Here is an 18,676-nt window from a genome sequence, read left to right as displayed (position 1 = left end):
TTATAGTACATAATATTATTCAGCCTTAAAAACAGATGGAGATTTTGTGACGTTTTTCAACAACCTGGATGGAATTGGAGGCCATTTTCCTAAGAGTATCTCAAAAATGGAAAAACACACATTGCATGTATCCAGCACTAAATTGGAACTAGTAGACTAACCCCTATGTGCTCACATGAGAGGAAAAACTCAGTGAAATTCAACTGGGGTCAGGGAGGAAGGGGTTGGGCAAATTTGCATCCAGCAGGCACATTGCACAGTTCCATGGCGCACTCCTAGCGTTTGGGGCACACATACAGATCATACTGTAACCTTGCAAATGCAAACTATGGAATCAAACTGTTTGTATCTCCACATTAACCTGACAAAACAAAAAAATAGAAGACAGTGTGTTTATGATAAATAGGTAAGTAAAATAAGTAAGTGGGGAAGAAGGACGTGCTCTTGCTCACAGGACAATGATGAGTTCTGACATAACGTGACAAGTCATCGCTTTGTAACCGTCACAGTGATGACTGATTTGGACGAGTCATTAATGTATGCTAAACTAGGAGTCAGTTTTGATGAGAACTGGGGTATTTGCATGTCTTGAAGAACTATTCAGACCCTCTTAGAAATAGCAGGGGAAGCATAGTTACTGGTCAGCAGAGAAACCACACAACAACTGGACAGGATGATCAAAATGAGTGTTACCAGTGAAGGGCACATGGGCCTTGTGTGCCCAAATTGCTTATGAAACTCTGTGACTGGGATTAGGTAACTTGAGCATTACTATGAGAAAACATTAGGCAAACCCAACATAAAGGATCATTCTATTAAAAAAAAAGCAGAGGGCTTAACATATTCAAAAATACCATTGTCTTGAAAGAGAAAGAGAAGCTAAGGAACTGTTCCAGATTAAAGGGGATCAAAGTGATGTGCCAAGTACAATGGGGGACCCTGGGCTTCATTCTGTACCGGAGGGGAAAATGCTATACTAGACGTTATTGGGCCAATTCCTAAAATTAGAATGAGTGGTTAGCTCAGATACAAGCATTGTATCATTGTTTCCGCTTTGCATTATTATAATTAAGGCTGCTATGCACCTTAGTACACCAGTCTTTGCATAGATGTCTGCTTCCGTTTCTTTGGTTAAATACCTAGGAGTGGAACGTCTGGGACATTTTTATATTTAAGTCTTTTAAGAAACTTGCCATGTTAAAGTTAAATTTCCTGAAGTTGCTAATGTTTCCTCTTCTTAGAAATCAACCTGGATGTAGTTAGAAGAGCAGAATGCATGCAACTTAAACTCTCAAAATTTCCAAAAAGATAAATATATATATATATACACACATATATAGCCATACGTATTATATATACCCATGTGTATGTGTATATGGCGAGGAGGGGAAGAGTGGGTGATAAACAAATGAGGTGAATGTTAATGGTTGGCATATCTGGGTAAAGGTGTATCATGTATTTGTCCTTTTCTTGCAATTTTTCTGTAGTCTTCAGATTATCTCCAAATAAAAAGTTAACCTCTCCTGGACGTTCAAGAGCATCTTCTAGATTTTAAAGATGACTGTTCTGCCGTTAGAAGCTGTATGCACTGCTGTGTGTTAACACCCCAGGTTAGACAGCACTGACTCCGGAGCAGCGCCGCGCTGTGTGTCTTCATTTCTGTGCCTCAGAATTGCCTGAAATGGCAGTAGGTTGTCAAGTGAAGTTCTTTTTCTGAATCAGTAGCTAAATTCCCCGAGGTAGATCTCCAGATCTGTGCTTCATCCACATTTCTAGTTTTTAGCGAATATGAAGTATATGGTAGCTCTCAACTGAGTTTGTGGAACCTTCAGCTTTAAAAATGATATTGTGACTGTGGAAATGGTTAGTGTTATGAGCAAAAGAAACCCAGAGAGAGGTTAGATCCCAGTTGTCTTAGCTTCAAAACTATTGAAGCTTGTTGAGTTGAATTGATAATTTTATAATGTGCAGGAGCAAGAGAGATGTCATACATTTCTCATTTCTTCTCAGGTCTACAATTATATTTAAATTTACCCCAGAGGGTTTTGAGATTTTGCAGAGGCTTTTACCAAGCAATGCTTACAGTTTCCTTAGAGATCTTTTAACAGGGTATTCTCCACCACTGACTAACATCTGCACACAGAAGGTGCCAAAAAAAATGTGTACATGATTTAAGAGACATTATCTACGTATTACTTTTCAAAGTTGAGTTGAAGGTGCCGTTAGTGGTCAAGTGCACCCAGATATTCCTGCAAGGTCTCTTAAAATAGGTATACATTTTTTTGGTATACCCCAGTATTTGCTTGTCTTTCTCTGCAGAATTATTTACTAGATGATTTCCCTAAGACCAATTCCAAATTAGGTGCTCAGAATGTTTAGTTTATATGCCACAAACCCTATAGTGTTCAGAGGTAATGTTTTCTGGTCACTCAGTTAACAATACAGAGGCCTTGATGTTCAGACAGACATGAACCTGACAGGCAGACTGTAGACTCTTTGAGCTCCAACCCTCTTGTTCGATGTTTGTTTTCCTTACTTTCAGTGTTAGCTTGTTAGCTGGGGTATTTTCGTAAGACACGTGAGCATGGAAGGCATAGGTGATCTTTTCTTATACTTTATTTCTTATCACCCATCCCTACCTCCCATCCCCAAAATGAGGCTCCAGGAAAATATTTCGTGGTTAATAATTTGGAGGAATGCCTAACGTGACATTCACCTCTGGGGGATTCGGGGTGCTCCTGAATAACATGCTCTGAGAGGAATATTAAAGTTTACCTACCCTTTTAAAAACTTTAACCCAAAGTTAAAATTGACCCTGGAAAAACATATTTTAAGAAATGCTGATTAGCATTGTGAGGAAGGCTAGGACTTGGTGGAAAGCTCTAGTTTAAGAGGAACCGAAGGAGGACTTTATAAGGCATTTCCAAGTGGTGTAAGGTCTTAAAACATAGAAAAAGTGGTCTTTCTTTTCTTTGTGTCTCTTTATGAAGTTATTTCTAGATTCTATTTTCTACAAAATCTTCTCATAAATATAGTTGCAGAATTTTTTTCTGGCAAGCTCATAAGCATTCTGAAATGCCCTTTAAGCTGTTATAGATGGTACTTGGCAAAGGTGGATGGGGCCAAAAGGTATTCAAAGGCATAAAAAGTAGATGTAAGAAGTTCACGGACTGGGGTGGCCTTGTTAGGGACCCTTGAGCACAGCTGTGCCTTGTCATCTAAGGATTTCTAGGAAAGTCTCATCACCCACATTCTCTTCCCACTTGCCAGGTGACCCTCCCCCAACTCATTTGTACCTCAGAAGCTCCTTCTTAGACCATCACTTTTTTTTTTTTTTCTTTAAATACCAAGTCCATCTGAAAAGGTGTGAGCATTGGTTCACACTCACCTGGGAACAGGACTGGTGGAGCTGAGCTCTGCAGCCTGCTGGTGGCCTCCACTTCAGTCACCTGCCGCCAACCCACCCACGTGAGGCAGCCTTGTGCTGGCCGGGGCTTATGAAAACTGGGAAATAAGCCCCTTGTTTCTCTATTCCTCTTCTGTTTCCAGTAATATGTGCTGTTCGTGCTTTTATTTTTGTCTTTTGAAAACTCCCATTTCTTCTATAAATCCCTCTAAATCATTTCAGTGTAGTACTACGTGTTAACGGTGGGATATAAGAACCATAAAATATTTCTCCTAAAACTATATTTGAATTAAATAATTGTGACTTATGTTCCCTTTGGCATCTCAGTATCTCCAGGCTCCAGCGCTTGCTCAGCTGTTACGACCCCCGCGAGCCGGTGTTCCTGGGAGAGCGCTACGGCTACGGGCTGGGCACCGGCGGCTACAGCTACATCACAGGAGGAGGAGGGTAACTATGCTTTCTGCAAGTACTCTGAACAGAACCATCCTTTTCCACTGGAAATGTGGGTTCGTGGCCCTGGGAGCTACACTGGTATTGGAGTGCTCTGTGAAGGGTAACCCTTACTTTCATGGGAAAGTGAACTCTGCATTTGCTAAATATAAAAAGAACTCACAGTAAAGAATATTTCACCCTTTGAAGAAACTATATAAAAATATATATCTGTCTACTTGGTAAAAATGTCCCTGTAATAATGATTGTTTCTAGGTAGACAACTTGTTTTGATTGTTTAAGTGGAAAAGAAAGAAACTGTGGTTATAGATTTTAATTTCATCAAACAAGACATTAGACTTTTAAATTTTCCAGTGCTTAATAAATCACACTTGGGAAAAGAATAGTGTAAAAGCTTAGACTTGGGCAATTAAATGATATTTGTGTAGGATTTATAGGTTTTTAAATAACAGTTAAAAATCAATATTTTTAAATGAAGCATCTGCCTAATCTCCTATGAGAAAAGATTTTAATTTGATTTATATGAGGAAATCAAGTAAGCAGTTGTCTTTTGCATTACTACTGTAGTCTTTATTATTGGAGTATATAGGCAGAATATTAACTTGTTATCAACTATAGTCATTTAAATTCATTCAACAGATGTTTGTTGAATGTCTGCTGTGTGCTGGGGAGCATTCTAGTTTATAATCAGTGGTTATCAACTTCAGAAGGGCTAGGGCCTTATATTTCTACTTCGTAATCCCCTACATTAGACTGGGTCTTCCAGGAACCTGCAGGATTCTCAGTCATATTGCAGAGGCCCTGGTTGGTTCAGGTGAGCATAAGGGGGTGGTGGAGGTGACTCTTCTGTAATTATAACCAAGCCTGCCCGAGGGTTGGCAGCAGGAAATGAGAACCCAGGGAGGCCTATTGCAAAAACACTAGAAGAGTAGGGCCAAAGAATATTTTAAAAAAAAGAGGTTCAAGCTGTTTGCGCCTTACCTTACATTAATGTATTTAGCTTTCTTGGTAAGGAGCTGGGGCTGTTTAAAGATCAGGTCAGGATGTGGCACCCAGTGAGTGAGGTGTTTCCGGTTTTGAAAGGGGCCCTGTTATTTGTGGATGGGTGTGTATATTTTATAGCATGATGGTGTTCAGATAGTACGTTGAACATAGAGTTGACTTTCTGTGTCATTTCTGAAAGCAAACTGTTTGGTTGTCTTCCTAGAGTATTAGATTTAGCTATTATTTCTGAGACCGTCCCTTCAGGCCTTCTGAAACCTTGCTTGACCTTACCTCACCAGCTTTGCCTTTCATGCCTTCAGTTCATTCACCTACTAGAGTATGTTAGGTACCGGGATTGCACAGATGAAAACTAGGTGGCCTCTTCCCTACAGGAACTCACAGGCTAGTGCCAAGATTTGCAGCATTGCCACTGTTCCCCTTCTCATGCCCGTAGAAGGCTCTTCTGAACCACCAAGGTGGCACCTTTAACTTTTGTCTTCAAACTTACCTCACTGCTGGATATTTCCCACCACCTCTAACTTTGCCATCTTAAAACTTCTTCCCTGCACCGTGCCATCTCCTTCCTCCCAGCAGGATGTCTAAAGAGCTCCCTGCTCTCACTGTCTCCGTGCCTCAGCCCCACACTCAGCCTCCTACCTTCACCTACCGCACCAACACCTCCAGTGACCCTGCTGTAGGCAAATCAAATGGATCATTTCCAGTCCTTGTCTTATTTAACCTCCTAGCAGCCTTTGACAGTTGACTGTTCCCTTGAAACGCTCCTTTCTCTTTTCAGAGCACCATCCTGTGCTGGTTCGTTCCTGTCTTTCTCCTCATACGTTCTCAGTTCTTTACCTGTCTCTTTGGCGTCGGTGTCTCTCAGGCATCTTTTCTAGCTTCCCTCCTCTTCTCACTGTGTGTTCTCCCTGGCTGATCTCATCCACCCCCGGGGCTCGATGCTGAAAGCACCCACATGGCCATCTCCAGCCTGGAACTCGTTTCTGACCTGCTTTGCAGATCTACTCCCATGACTCACGGGCACTTCGTCATTTCTCACCTCAGTCCCTGATTTGGTCTTCTTCCAATGCCCCTACCTCAGGGAAGACATCGGCACACGCAGGTTGCTTCCCTGGGAGTCTAGGTCAGCTCTCACGCTTTCCCACCTTTTCCCCTCCTCTGCAATGAACCGAATCACTGGGTCATGTCAGTTTCATCTCCTGATTAGCCCTCCCATCAGTACTTCTCTCCACCTCCAGTACCATCATCCAGGTCACCATCACCTCTTGTGTGTGAATTCCTGCCACAGACTCCTGCTGTCTCTGCTTGTCTTATTCCACAGCACGCCCTTGTCCACACCATAGTCAGGTGCACCTTTCTAGAAGCAGATCTGATCTCCCCTGTCCCATCCTTGGTGCCCCTTAGTGACTTTCCCTGGCCTTTATTTTTCCCATAGGTGTAAACCCTTTCCTACTTTTTGATGTCTAAAATGACAAGATCATCCAGATTTCAACAGAGGTCAAGTTGATCTGGGATTGGGCCTCAGTTTTAATCACCTCTCGTTCATCTAATCATCAGCCTCCCTGGGTGCTGCTGAGGCCCTCCCCTTGGGGCTAGACTGCTCTTTTTCCCCCTGTCCCGGACCCGTTTGCCCCTGAAAGCTGCCACAGCTTGTCAGTCTCCTAGTGAAGATTCTTCTCTCTAGAAATTTGTTCATATAGGCTTTGTGGCATCCACCTCTTTCCCAACAATTCCATACATAAGTAACATTTTTATTTTGCTTGGACTTTTCTCTGCCTATTGTGATATGGAAGTCTTTTGCATCCTTTGATATCCTGACTGTAAATGGAACATCTCCCATTGCCTTTAGGATGAAGTCCACACACCGGCCAAGGCTTACAAGGTGTCTGATGACTTGGCAAAGGCAGTACCATTCTGGCCTCATCCATCCACACCCTCATCTTCAAGAATTCTGCTCAACTTGTTTCTCAGGAGTGCTATTTTTTTTTTCTTCCTCCAAGATATGGCTGGTCTCTACATTGCATACTCTGGCCAGTTCCTCCTGTTCTTTTAGACTTGATATAGCTATCATTTATTTACTCTTGGAAGCCTTCAGCCCAGTCTAGCCTCTCAAGTCTGGGTTTAGTGTGTTCCTGATGTGCTTTTGTAGCATGTTGTGTAAACTGTTGTCATGTAATTGCCCATTTATTGCCCTGTCTTGCACTTAAGTTAGGCTTTATCTGAAGGCAGCACTTCTGTTTCATTCCTCAGTATCTACCGCCTTCCAAGCATAGGGACTCATTTTTCTTCAAGGTACAGTGAATAAATGAACAAACACAAGCAACGGGCGATAACTTCACACAACTGACATCAACCAATGAGACGTTCTGCTTTTAATATTTGATAGCACTTTTACAAAATTTGAGAACATTCTCCATAAAATTGTCTCTTATATCAACCTTTGTTAAAGGCATCAGACTTAGTGTTGAAAGGTTTCTCTGCTATTACAAGAGAATTTTCTGATGCTCTAGCTTGAAGAACCACACAGTAGCTTATAAAACCAAGTCATAGACCATAACCAGCATTTTAAAATAATTCAGTGTTGAGTGAAATAGAATAAAATGTCAAGTATCAGTGCATTCCATGTCGTAAGGGTAAATATTGTTCTGTGAAATTTTTGTGTCAGTTTTATATGTACACACATATACTCACACACAAAAACATACAAAAATCGTTGCAATGTGAAATGTATTTCTTGTTTTCTGGCTGTGGGTTGCAGTCAAGTTTTTGAAAACCACCATCCTTTTCAGGTCCCACTTGTCAGAGCCAAGTCAGAGCATGGGCTCCAGTCCTTTATGTACAGGTATCTGTGTTGTCTGGAAAGAGAGACCTTTGCACTGTTTGAATCCAGGTGTCTCTTTTATAGTTTGTTGCTTACTCTATGAAAATTTGGGTATTTGGAGAAAATTAATTGAATGATTGTTTCCTTATGAAAATACCTATTTACATACATGAGTTTGGGTAGGAAGTTATGCTCAAGGTACCTCTTTAGCAGTTGCGGGGGCAAATGAGTGCACTGAAGTAGTGCGGGGGCTGGTGTCCTTGGATGAGGCCACAACTTACACAGAGACAGCCCCGAGCTGTTCATCCAGTGAAGACCCAGAGAGGGTGGGTATTTCTCCCCACGGTACCTTCTTCATGTCTTCCTTATCTTGGAGTATGTTCTTGAGCAAGTCCCAGCCTCCTATTTAAGTTTTATTAAAGATTTGCATATTGTATGTTAAGGGAAATCAAGTCATTAATCAGGTAGCTGTTCAACACCTTTTTAACATTTAAAAGTTGGTGGACAGAGCAGACCAGTGTTCTTTTTTGCTTTTCTGCCATAACATAACTGGTAAATTTTCCATTTGGGGGAGGAATTTCATTTGGAAAGAAGCTCTCAACAAACTAACTAATAAGTGTTATTAAAGGCTCGTGTGCACTTTGTTTATGTGAATAATTAATGTAAGTCTGTTCTGTGAGAGTAGGCAAAGTAAAAAATAATTACTAATTACAGTTAGTAAAATTAGTTTTCACAGAGAGCAAGGATCAACATAAAAGTCCTCCTTTACCTTCTCGCTGTAGTAGATGGCTGGCAAAAAGAGAAGAGAGCATTCTTATTGTTGACTGTCAGGGCACATCCCCCCACGTAGGCCCTTCTCCTGGGTCAGCAGGGCAGTCAAGCCCCGCATGGCCGACCGACCGGGTGCAGGAGGTGCAAGATGTATGGCCCAGGAGGTTTCCACGGAGACAGCAGGCTTTCTAAGTGAAAGGCAATTTGTGGTGGCTTTTCAAACTCGTGGCTTTCCTTTTTGTATAGTTGACGAAACTTTTTGTACAGTCTATTTCCTTGTATCATCTCAAGGAAAGAGCTTCTTTTTTCTCTTGTCTAGTCAGGGGCTGAGAGCGAGCCTTCGGTGCTGCTGTGTTCTCAGTCATTGGTCAGTAGCACTGGGTACACCACACTGAACCCACCCCTCCTAGCTAAATGTGGACTCCATGGTTTTAGATCTGGGATTGTGTTCAAGCTCTTTGTCCTTTTTCCCTTCCCTCTAGACTGATGGATAAAATGGTTGCTTCCTTCGCGAAGAAGAATGCAAGATAGCTTCATTCTTGCTGGCTTGATATATCAAGCTTTTATGTAGTGCTTGCTGTGTGCAAGGCCGTGTTTGGCGATGGAAGTATATTGATGAATTTTAAATAGTCTTGCCTTGAAGAAAGTCTTTGAGACTGAACTTGTGTGCCACGTTAGCCCCTTCCTCCTTTTCAGATTTTGGGCTATGCATGATATGGAGAGATTCATTTCTACCATAGGACCAGAATGGAAACCAGAAATCAACCTATATTTTAAGAAGAGGAAAATTTATTGTGGGAACTTGATATGAAAGTATTGGAAAGGGCCATAAAATTAAAAGAGAACCTAGTGATCAGTAACTCTAGAGAGCTGCTCTCACTAGGGCAGGAGAAGAGAGCGAGTACTGTTCCGGGGCACCCTTGTGTAGCGTTGCTGCAGCCGCTGCTGCGGGGGGCCGTAGCCCTGCGTCTGAGCTGGACACAGGAACGGGCACCCCACATGCTCTGCTGCTCAGTGCTGCCTCTGCGGGGCCCTGTGACTGCCTCTACCATCTGCCTCTGCCCTAGAGACCACCAGTGCCAGAAACAGAGGGCCTCCCCCAGTGTTGAGCCCCTCGTCAGATCAAACCAGGACCCAGCTGGCAAGGGAGGCTGGAAAAGTTTGTTTGAAAGTTTCTAGCCTTCTGCAGTGCTGAGGAGAGCACAGAGAGGATGGAATGGACCAGGGTCACACCAGAGAGTGCCTGGCATGCCAAATGGTGCTATGACACTGTTTCATAGAAAAAAAAGTCCTGTACTCATGGACTCCCCTTCTTCTGCTCTCACTGTCTCTATCAAAATTATCTTGAGGAAGCATCTATAGATTGGAATTAATTGCACACTGGGTGTCTTTTTCAGTTGGATTTGATCTTATTGTCAGTCGTGACAGATATGAGTAAGATACCTAGTATTTTAGGGCCTATTTGCCTGATGGGAATGTTGGCAGATTTTGTTACTGATCTCATTGAGGGCTTCAAAACTAAAGAACTATTCTCATTTTCTATAAACAGCTCTTAAAATTGAGATTTGTTAGAGGATACAAAATTATAGCTGGATAGGAGGAATAAGTTCTAGTTTTATACCACTCTAGGGTGACTATAGTTAACAATAATATATTTGATTATATCCTCAAAAGGAAGCTACTGAATGTTCCCAGCACAGAGGATAAATGTTTGAGATGATAAATATGCTGATTACCCTGATCTAATCACTTGTATGTGTGTATGTATATATATATGTATATATACATTATATATATATTTTTTTTTTTTTTTGGAAACAGTCTCATTATGTTGCCCTTGCTGTGGTGTCACAGCTCAACAGCAATCTCCAGCTCTTGGGCTTAAGTGAGTCTCTTGCCTCAGCCTCCCAAGTAGTTGGGACTACAGGTGCCTGCCGTAATGCCCAGCTGTTTTTTGTTGCTGTTGTCATAGCCACTGGCGCCATAACCACTGTGCTACAGCCACTGACCCAGATCACTTGTATATTTTATGTATCAAAACATCACCATGTGTCCCATGAACATGTACAATTATTTTTTATTAATTAAAAGAATTTCAAAATTCTATACATTTTAAAAAAGGGATTTTACTCCCATGGAAAGCACAAGAACATTTTCTCCAAAGTAACTATTAAACGTAAAAGGCTACCGCTGTCAGCATCTTTCAGTTGTATCAGGCAGGCAGCCTCTGAACTACAGTTCTTTGTTCGCAGTCAGGGTCTCTGTGGAGCTGCAATAGCTAACTCCTTTCTCTGTCTGCTCTGGATCCCACCAGAATGGTCTTCAGCAGAGAAGCCATCCGGAGACTTCTTGCCAGCAAGTGTCGATGCTACAGCAATGATGCTCCCGATGACATGGTCCTGGGAATGTGCTTTAGTGGGCTGGGAATTCCTGTGACACACAGCCCTCTCTTCCATCAGGTGAGAAAATGTCCTGCCTCGTAGGGATTGGGGGCCATGTTCTTCCCTTTCTCCCTTAAGGATTCTACTTCTTTCTCTTCGTGTATTCTGGAACAGTCCTAACAACTGTGTTGACAGCCTCCAGAGGACGTCCTGAACAGACCCTTCCTATCCTCTCTGAGGTGCATGCTGCACCTGTCCATCAGAGAGATGGAAGGCAAAAGGTCTCTAAAACCAAGTGATGTCTGACAGAAGTGTCTTCCTGTGAATGGCCGGTGAAAAACTGCTCTTTAAAAAAAATCTTGTCAGTTAAAAAAATTGACATTTAAAAATTATTGGATGCCATCTAGAAATATACAGGACTACTTGACCTATATATTATCCTACTTGACCACCATGCATATGTAATTCTACACTGGCCCCAGTTTTTATACTGTCCGTCTGGCAGTCTTTTTACTGGGCTTTTCTCCCTTTGGTTGCTATTAAACCGAGGGGCTAAAAATCTGTCAAATTCAGTATAATATCTGAATAAACTTATATTCTAGGGGTTATGAGAAAGGAGAGATGAGATGATGTTCGCCAGGAATACCTAGTACTTACAGCCTTACCATATTGCAGTTCAGGGGTTAGAGGAGGAAATCCTTCTGTGTGATTTTTAGTATGTTTTAAGAAGCAGGTCAGTGAATTTTCTTCTAAGAATAATAGTGGATATACAGAAACTGAAAATAACCATAGACCCACTTCCCTCTAATGTCTTCCTTTAAGAAATTTAAATCTTTTCAAATTTGAAATGTATAAATGCGTGTGTAATTTAAAGGCCCTCCCTTATATGGGAAATACAGTCTTCATGCTTTATTTAGTAACCATTAACAAATGCTATTATAGCAATTTAGAGAATTTAGCATGACAGAAATAGTACTCTAGAAAACAACTTGAACAGGAAAAAGTGCTTGCCTTATCAGGAAAGGAGGAATCCATTTCTATGTTCTGGAGGCAATAAGGGAGAATAAAAATACACAAAAAGAAATGTGTAAGAAACCTTCCTAGTACCAGTAGGAAGGCATTTATCCATCCTTACCCATGGGGGCTCCTTTAAAACCTTGGGAGCCCTTAAACCACGTTAAGCCCATGTGTTATGTTTGATGACTTTGAAAATCAAGATCATGTCTATCAGTCCCTCTCTTGTTCTATATTAGGGCTTTCCACTCATTAACAAAAAGTAATTAGAACTAAGTATATCATGGAGTACTAATCAGCCATAAAAAAAATAGTGAAGACCTGGTATCTTTTGTAACAACCTGGATGGAACTGGAGGCCATTCTTCTAAGTGAAGTATTGCAAGAATGGAAAAACAAACACCACATGTACTCAATACTAAATTATAACTAGTTGGTCAGCATTTAAGGTGCACATACAGTGGAAATCAAGTGGGGGTGTGGAGGTGGGGATGGGTAACTTCACACCTAATGGGTACAATATAGCGTGCACTATATGGGTGGAGCACACACAACCTTGACTCAAAGGGTTACAAAAAGATTATATGTAAACAAAATGTTTATACCCATGTAATATTCTGGAATGAAAACTATAATAACCAAGCTGTATATGTGGTAAAAAAATAATGTAAAATTAAAGCTTATATAATGAGTGAAGACTGAGGGAATAAGGGAAATAATTTATCAAGGTTATATGATAGGTCTTAGATTTTTATAGATTTTATATCCCTTCTCTCAGGGAAGAATATATTAGGAAATAAAATGATAAGGAGAAAAAAAAGAAGGAAAATCATCTAATTCTTAAGCAGAAGTTCTTTGAAGATCATTAAAAAATTTAAAAGAAGGTTACTATTTCCCACACTTTAGAACTATTGATTTCTTTAATTCATGTAAATTGTAAACACTTCTAAATATCATAAAATGTTTAAAACCTATCCTCCCCAATAGATAGTGCTTTGTTTTCTAATTCTTAAGCTTCTTCTAGAGAGTTTGGTATGATTTGGACAATACTTTTCAATGTTTAAACACTGATCTAAACAGTGTATTTGTTATATTGACAAAGAAATAGGAGACAGAGAGATACAATTTAAGATTCTTAATGTGCTGGAGAGAGAGCATTTGGAAACAGTCTCAAATACAAAGTTGCTTGGGCCATATTTAAACTATTTTTCATCATGGTAGGTTATCTTCAGTCCATAGATTTAGAAGTAGACTCCAAGTTAACAGCAAGTTATCAGGAGCATGTGATTATCTGTTCTTCCACAATTAAGTGGCACTAATAGATAGGGCAGCATGCAATGGTTGCTGGTTACCCAACCCTGGAAATTTGCTAAAGAGTTTGAGAGCACCATGATGTTGGGTCAGCTGTATGGCATGTAAATCATTTCCCAATATAGCTATAAAACTGTATTTGTCTAAGGAAATGAAATTGTACTCTCCATTTGTTGCCCTGTTCAGCATGCTCTAATCTTTAGAGATACATTTTAATTTTGTCCAATGTATGTCTATATTATGCAGAAGAGGTTTTAATTTTGCTTAACGTGTGTCTGTCTTACACGTTTTAAGCCATCTTCCTACCTGTGTGCAGCTGCCCAGCACACTCACCGTCCGGTCCTTGAGTTCTCCCACTCCTGACCCAGCCTGTTTGGGATTTGCTTTTGGCATTTTAGGTACAGAAATGTGCTTCTTAGAAGCTATATGTGTTGGTGTTACAGACACCTCTTGGAAATGTATTTCACTTTTCTAGTTTTGTGTAATGCTTTTCCATGACCTCATTTATCAAAAATACCTGGCACATTCTAATACTTAATAAGCCAACTCTTTCCACATACTTGGGTTTTCTGAGATGCAGTTAATGTTAAGGATATATATTTTTTCCTGTTAGATGGATTTGTATCACCAAAAGTTTATTTTTAAATGTGAAAAGCAAGCAAAGGTTTGGTTCTGGTGCTCTCATAGCAGGCCCTCTTCTCCATGGGTGATATATCCCAGGACCTCCAGTGGATCCCCGAGACCACAGTGTCAAACTTTACATGTGCTGTGTTTTTCCTTATAACATACACACCTATGGTCAGGTTTGATACAGAAAGTAGGCACAGTAAGAGATTAACAACAATAATTCATAATATAGCACAACTGTAGCTTTGGGGCCATCCAACAGTCCCATTCTAATGAGGGGGGCAGGGTCTGACCCCACTGATGATTTGTTTTCAATGTACAGTTGTCCATCTTAACCAGATGTGCAAAATACACTTCAGTGGTATTGGTTCCTGCCCTGCCTTTAGTGTATGACTGATAATAATGTAATATAAGGGTTACTTGAAGCCAGGCACCGTGTGGATCTGACAAGGAGGTAGCACCTGATGAGCAAGCCGTGGGCAGGGGCACGGACACATGGCCACACTGGACTAAGGAGAGAGTCACGTTCCCTGGGAGATGAACCAGGACAGCACCAGAGTTCATCCCCATGCTCAGTAGTGTGCAATTTATAACTTAGGAATTATGTACTTCTGGAATTTTCATCTAATATTTTCAGACCAGGGTGGGCCAAGGGACCCTAAAACTACAGAAAGTTAAACTGCAGGTAAGGGGGAACTACTGGATTTCTTTCTTCTGAGAGCATTGTAGAATTATCTGAGAACTGAACTGAGAGTATTTTCTCCTTGGTTTTTGTCCTTGCCAATAAACTCTCAAACTTGCAGGTAACCTCATATTATATATGAATTCCCTCCACTAATACCATGTTTCTCCAAAAAATAACACACTGTCTTATATTTATTTTTTCTCAAGAAGACACAGTAGGGCTTATTTTCAGGGGATTTTTTTTTTTTTTTTTTTTTTTTTTTTTGCAGTTTTTGGCTGGGGCTGGGTTTGAACCCTCCACCTCTAGCATATGTGGCCAATGCCCTACTCCTTTGAGCCACGGGCACCACCTGGGATGTCTTATTTTTATTAAGTATAATACAACAGTCTATTCAAATACAGTTTGAATATCAATTCAGACTATCAATTTATTCAAATACAGTTAAGTCATCCTCTTCTGGAACCTGACAAGGGGAGCCAACTTGTTGGTGGGGCTGGCGCTAATGATGCATGAACTTTCCCCTAGCCATTCCGCACGTGTACAATAGGATGCCTGCGATGGCAGTTACCACACTCGCACCCTGGCAAGTGCGAACAGCTCAGAGAAAGGAGCTGTGGCAGATAAAAGGTATTCCAGTCTTCCTTACCACTCCACCCGGAAATGCATGGCATGGCTATGCAGATATGCTGCATAGCCACGCCCATCACTAGGTCTTATTATCCGGGTAGGGCTTATATTTAACAAATGCATAGAAATCCTGCTAGGGCTTATTTTTTGGGTAGGTCTTATTTTCGGGGAAACATGGTATTCAAACTTTTCCCAACTCAATTAGACTGTATTCCAGTATGTATCTTTTTTTTTTGCAGTTTTTGGCCAGGCTGGGTTTGAACCGCTACCTCCAGTATATGGTGCTGGCACACTACTCCTTTCAGCCATAGACGCCGCCCCCCAATACGTATCTTTTATCTGTCCCACTAACTTTCCTTCTAAAATTCCCTGCTTAGCATTTTTTTTTTTAATTGTTGGGGATTCATTGAGGGTACATAGAACCAGGTTACATTGATTGTTTTTTTTTTAGATAAGGCCCTTCTTAGACTTTTTAACTCCATGAGCACTTAGAATTTTTAAAGGGCAATAAAATAGCAATTGTGAAAGTTCTCCCCCTGCATTATTTTGAACTTCTCCCCACAAATGTTATTGTTTGAACACTCATCTGAGCAGTATATTTGTGCCAGTGAGTCCAGGATAGTCTAGGTGCTGTCAGGTGTGCCCAGCTGGTGGTATGGTGGTGGCTTGAACCCAGGTAGCAGATATCCTATGGAACTCTGGCCAGGAGGCTGGGCACCTCTCTCTTATCTCCATTCCAGCGTCTGCTGTTCATGTTACTTCTGGGAACTCTGGTTTCCTTATCATTAAATTAGGAATGGACCATAAAATTCTGTTTTGCAAGGTTGTTTCAAGGATTAAATGACATAAATTTTAACAAAGGTATTTGGTAAACCATTTGAGGGAGTTTATTTAAATATTTATATCAAAGACTTAAGCAGAATATAATAACATTAGCCTAGAGAAGACTTGTTTTTAAAATGTATGGTATCTAGTTTTAATACTCAAGACAACTTTAGTCATTCATGACCCATCGAGTTACTATGTAAAACTGTATGGCTAATACAAATTTATAAACAAATTAAGATGAACATTGAAAGAAAATGGGTGCTTTGCTTTGAGCAAACAAAATAGTATCTAGTTACAGAGTCCTTCTAACCCTGTAGGTTACTTTTTCAATCTCATCATTCTAGGCTGTATCTAATTCTGCCTAAATTTCATTTTCTGAGTTCTGGAGAATTTTTAAATGCAGATAATACAAAAACTTTTTATGTCCTTTTGCAAACTGTTTCGGGTTACTCACAAGTCCCATTCACACTTCTGGAAGCAGAGTAGATATTGAGGTAGGAAAAGAGCATGGGTGACATTACCCCCTTTCTCTATTGAACCCCATGTTTTCTTTCTTTGAAGGGCTCCCCATAATTACTCATTCGCAGGCATCCTCAAACTACGGCCCGCAGCCCACCTAGGACATTTATCCAGCTCGCCAGGTGTTTTGCCACTGCTACATATCCTGCTTAGCAGCTGACTCGTTCTGGGGCCTGCAGTCTGGCCCTCCAACGCCCTGAGGGACAGTGAACTGGTCCCCTGTTTGAAAAATTTGAGGACCCCTGCAGAGCATTAGACAGGCCAAGGGAACTCTGAGAACTCCTTGCCCTAGCCCCGCGCCCCCGACCCCTACAACCAGTTGCATGTGGCCAGAGTTTCTTTAAAGTTTGCTTGGGACATAACTATTTTTCAGTTTTGTGCACAAGTCATAATAATGACTTAAATGATTTATCAAGTAAAGCTCTTCATATTTATTATTATGGTTGAGGAATCTCCCAGAGGCCAGACAATGGGACAATAGAAGCCAAGAGCAGCGTATTCATATTAAGGTATTTGGAGACACAGAAGCAAAGAACCTAGAGTTCGAGGGAAGACAGTTGAAAAGTTTTTCCTTTTTGCTTTTAGATTTCCACCTAAAGTGGTACTTTTTTTAGAACTAACGTCAAATAGTGAAAAAAATTCTTTATAAATTCAAATGTTTTTCAGCAGAGCTATTTTCAGTTAATGAGAGAGCCTAACTCTGTTCTTCTTCCTCCAGGCTCGGCCAGTGGATTACCCCAAGGACTACCTGTCTCATCAGGTTCCCATATCGTTCCACAAACACTGGAACATTGACCCCGTGAAGGTGTATTTCACGTGGCTGGCTCCCAGTGACAAAGACGAAGCTGAGCAGGAGACACAGAAGGGTTTTAGGGAAGAGCTATAGAGCACGGTGGCCTGTGAGCACGGTTTGGACAGGAAACAGGAGACTGTCTCATCGTTCGACTCTGCCAGGCTCATACTGCCCATGTCTACCATGTGGCATCGGACTCTTCCCGACTTTAGATGGAAATTGTGTATATGGTATTATTGGATGGGGGATGAAAAAGAGTCATAAGGAAAACATTTTCTTTTTTTTTTTTTTTCCCTGAGAAAAAGCACTTGCTTTTGAGTTGTGCAGTCGTAACACATGGTGATTACTGTGCATTTTTCAAGCTGTGATGCAGCAACGTTACAACTCTCACAGGAACATAAATGGTACTGGGAGTTCTCTCCCTGTTCTTCCTCTTCATTATAATGGAAGTTTGAGACGGGCATGAGCCTGGAGATATGTTACTTTCTGATGTTCTATAGACATATAGAGAAGAATGAAAGTCGTTGGCGTGGATATTGCCAGTGGGATGGACTTTTAAACCATATTATTGATGATGAAAATTTATTTCCTGGGAACTCAATAGGAATAATGCTATATTAAGGGTCCTTCATAAAACATCATAAAAGGCTAGATAAGAAATCCTCTGTAGTCTTTAATCATGGTTATGTTTTATGTATTCTTTTGCTGTTTGTGCTTTATAAAGGAGAATAAGAGGTCTTCTGCTAGAGCTTCCTGTTTCTTCAGAAGTTCATCTGTGTTCTGTTTCTCCCTGAAGCCTATCTTTATGGCCTACTTATAACATGAAAGTATAGTGATGCTGCCAGGAAATACTGTCCTCAATATTTTAAAATAATGTTGACATGTTTTATTCAACTCAGCAAGCTCTACGTGAGTCTCAGGACGTGAATTAAACTTGGACCTGATGGTTTACTCTAGCTCTTCTCTGAGTATCACTTAATGACTCCTGACTCAGAACAGACTCCCTCAGTGCACCGCAAAACCCTGGAAGGAGGACAACCTGGAGATTTGGCAATTTCTCTGGGTTCTTAAAGGAGGAAATTTGAACATAGTGTTTTGAAATAGCTCTAATTTTCAAATTATATCTTTAATATATAGTAATTTAACACATGTAGTATTAATGTACAAAAAGTACTCTGTATTTTATTGTCTTTTTAATTATGTGATTTAGTTTTATATAGGTATTTGCATACAATTTGATTTTAATGTTTTAAACTAATTTTGGTATTTTCCTTTTTTTAATTAAAAATGCTATTCATTAATTTTGTTTCTAATAATTTTTATAGCCAAGCACAGAGTTAAAAGTTAAAAGCCATACCACCAAAAGTACCTGTGTGTTTTTAAATAATATATATTTTTTACAGCTTAGATTCAACTCATTTCCAAAATGATGCAATAGTATT

The 18,676-nt window shown here is 40.5% G+C and overlaps 1 protein-coding gene across 1 annotated transcript in view; it reads left to right on the top strand.

Annotated features, from left to right (window-relative positions):
- The window catches only part of B3GLCT (beta 3-glucosyltransferase), a 96,081-nt gene extending 77,713 nt beyond the window's left edge, over positions 1–18,368 (top strand). The window contains exons 12-14 of the mRNA XM_023517765.1: positions 3,734–3,853; positions 10,765–10,909; positions 17,160–18,368. Coding sequence (XP_023373533.1) covers positions 3,734–3,853; positions 10,765–10,909; positions 17,160–17,327 — 433 coding nt within the window. The 3' untranslated portion in view covers positions 17,328–18,368. The remainder of the gene's footprint in view (positions 1–3,733; positions 3,854–10,764; positions 10,910–17,159) is intronic.
- The last annotated feature ends 308 nt before the right edge of the window (positions 18,369–18,676 follow it).

This window comes from Otolemur garnettii, unplaced genomic scaffold (genome assembly GCF_000181295.1).
Source record: "Otolemur garnettii isolate 467f Iridium unplaced genomic scaffold, OtoGar3 scaffold00120, whole genome shotgun sequence".
In the NCBI taxonomy this organism is placed as follows: Eukaryota; Metazoa; Chordata; class Mammalia; order Primates; family Galagidae; genus Otolemur; species Otolemur garnettii.
The sequence above is the reverse complement of the archived record's forward strand: the minus strand, read 5'-3'. Positions and strand labels throughout refer to the sequence as shown.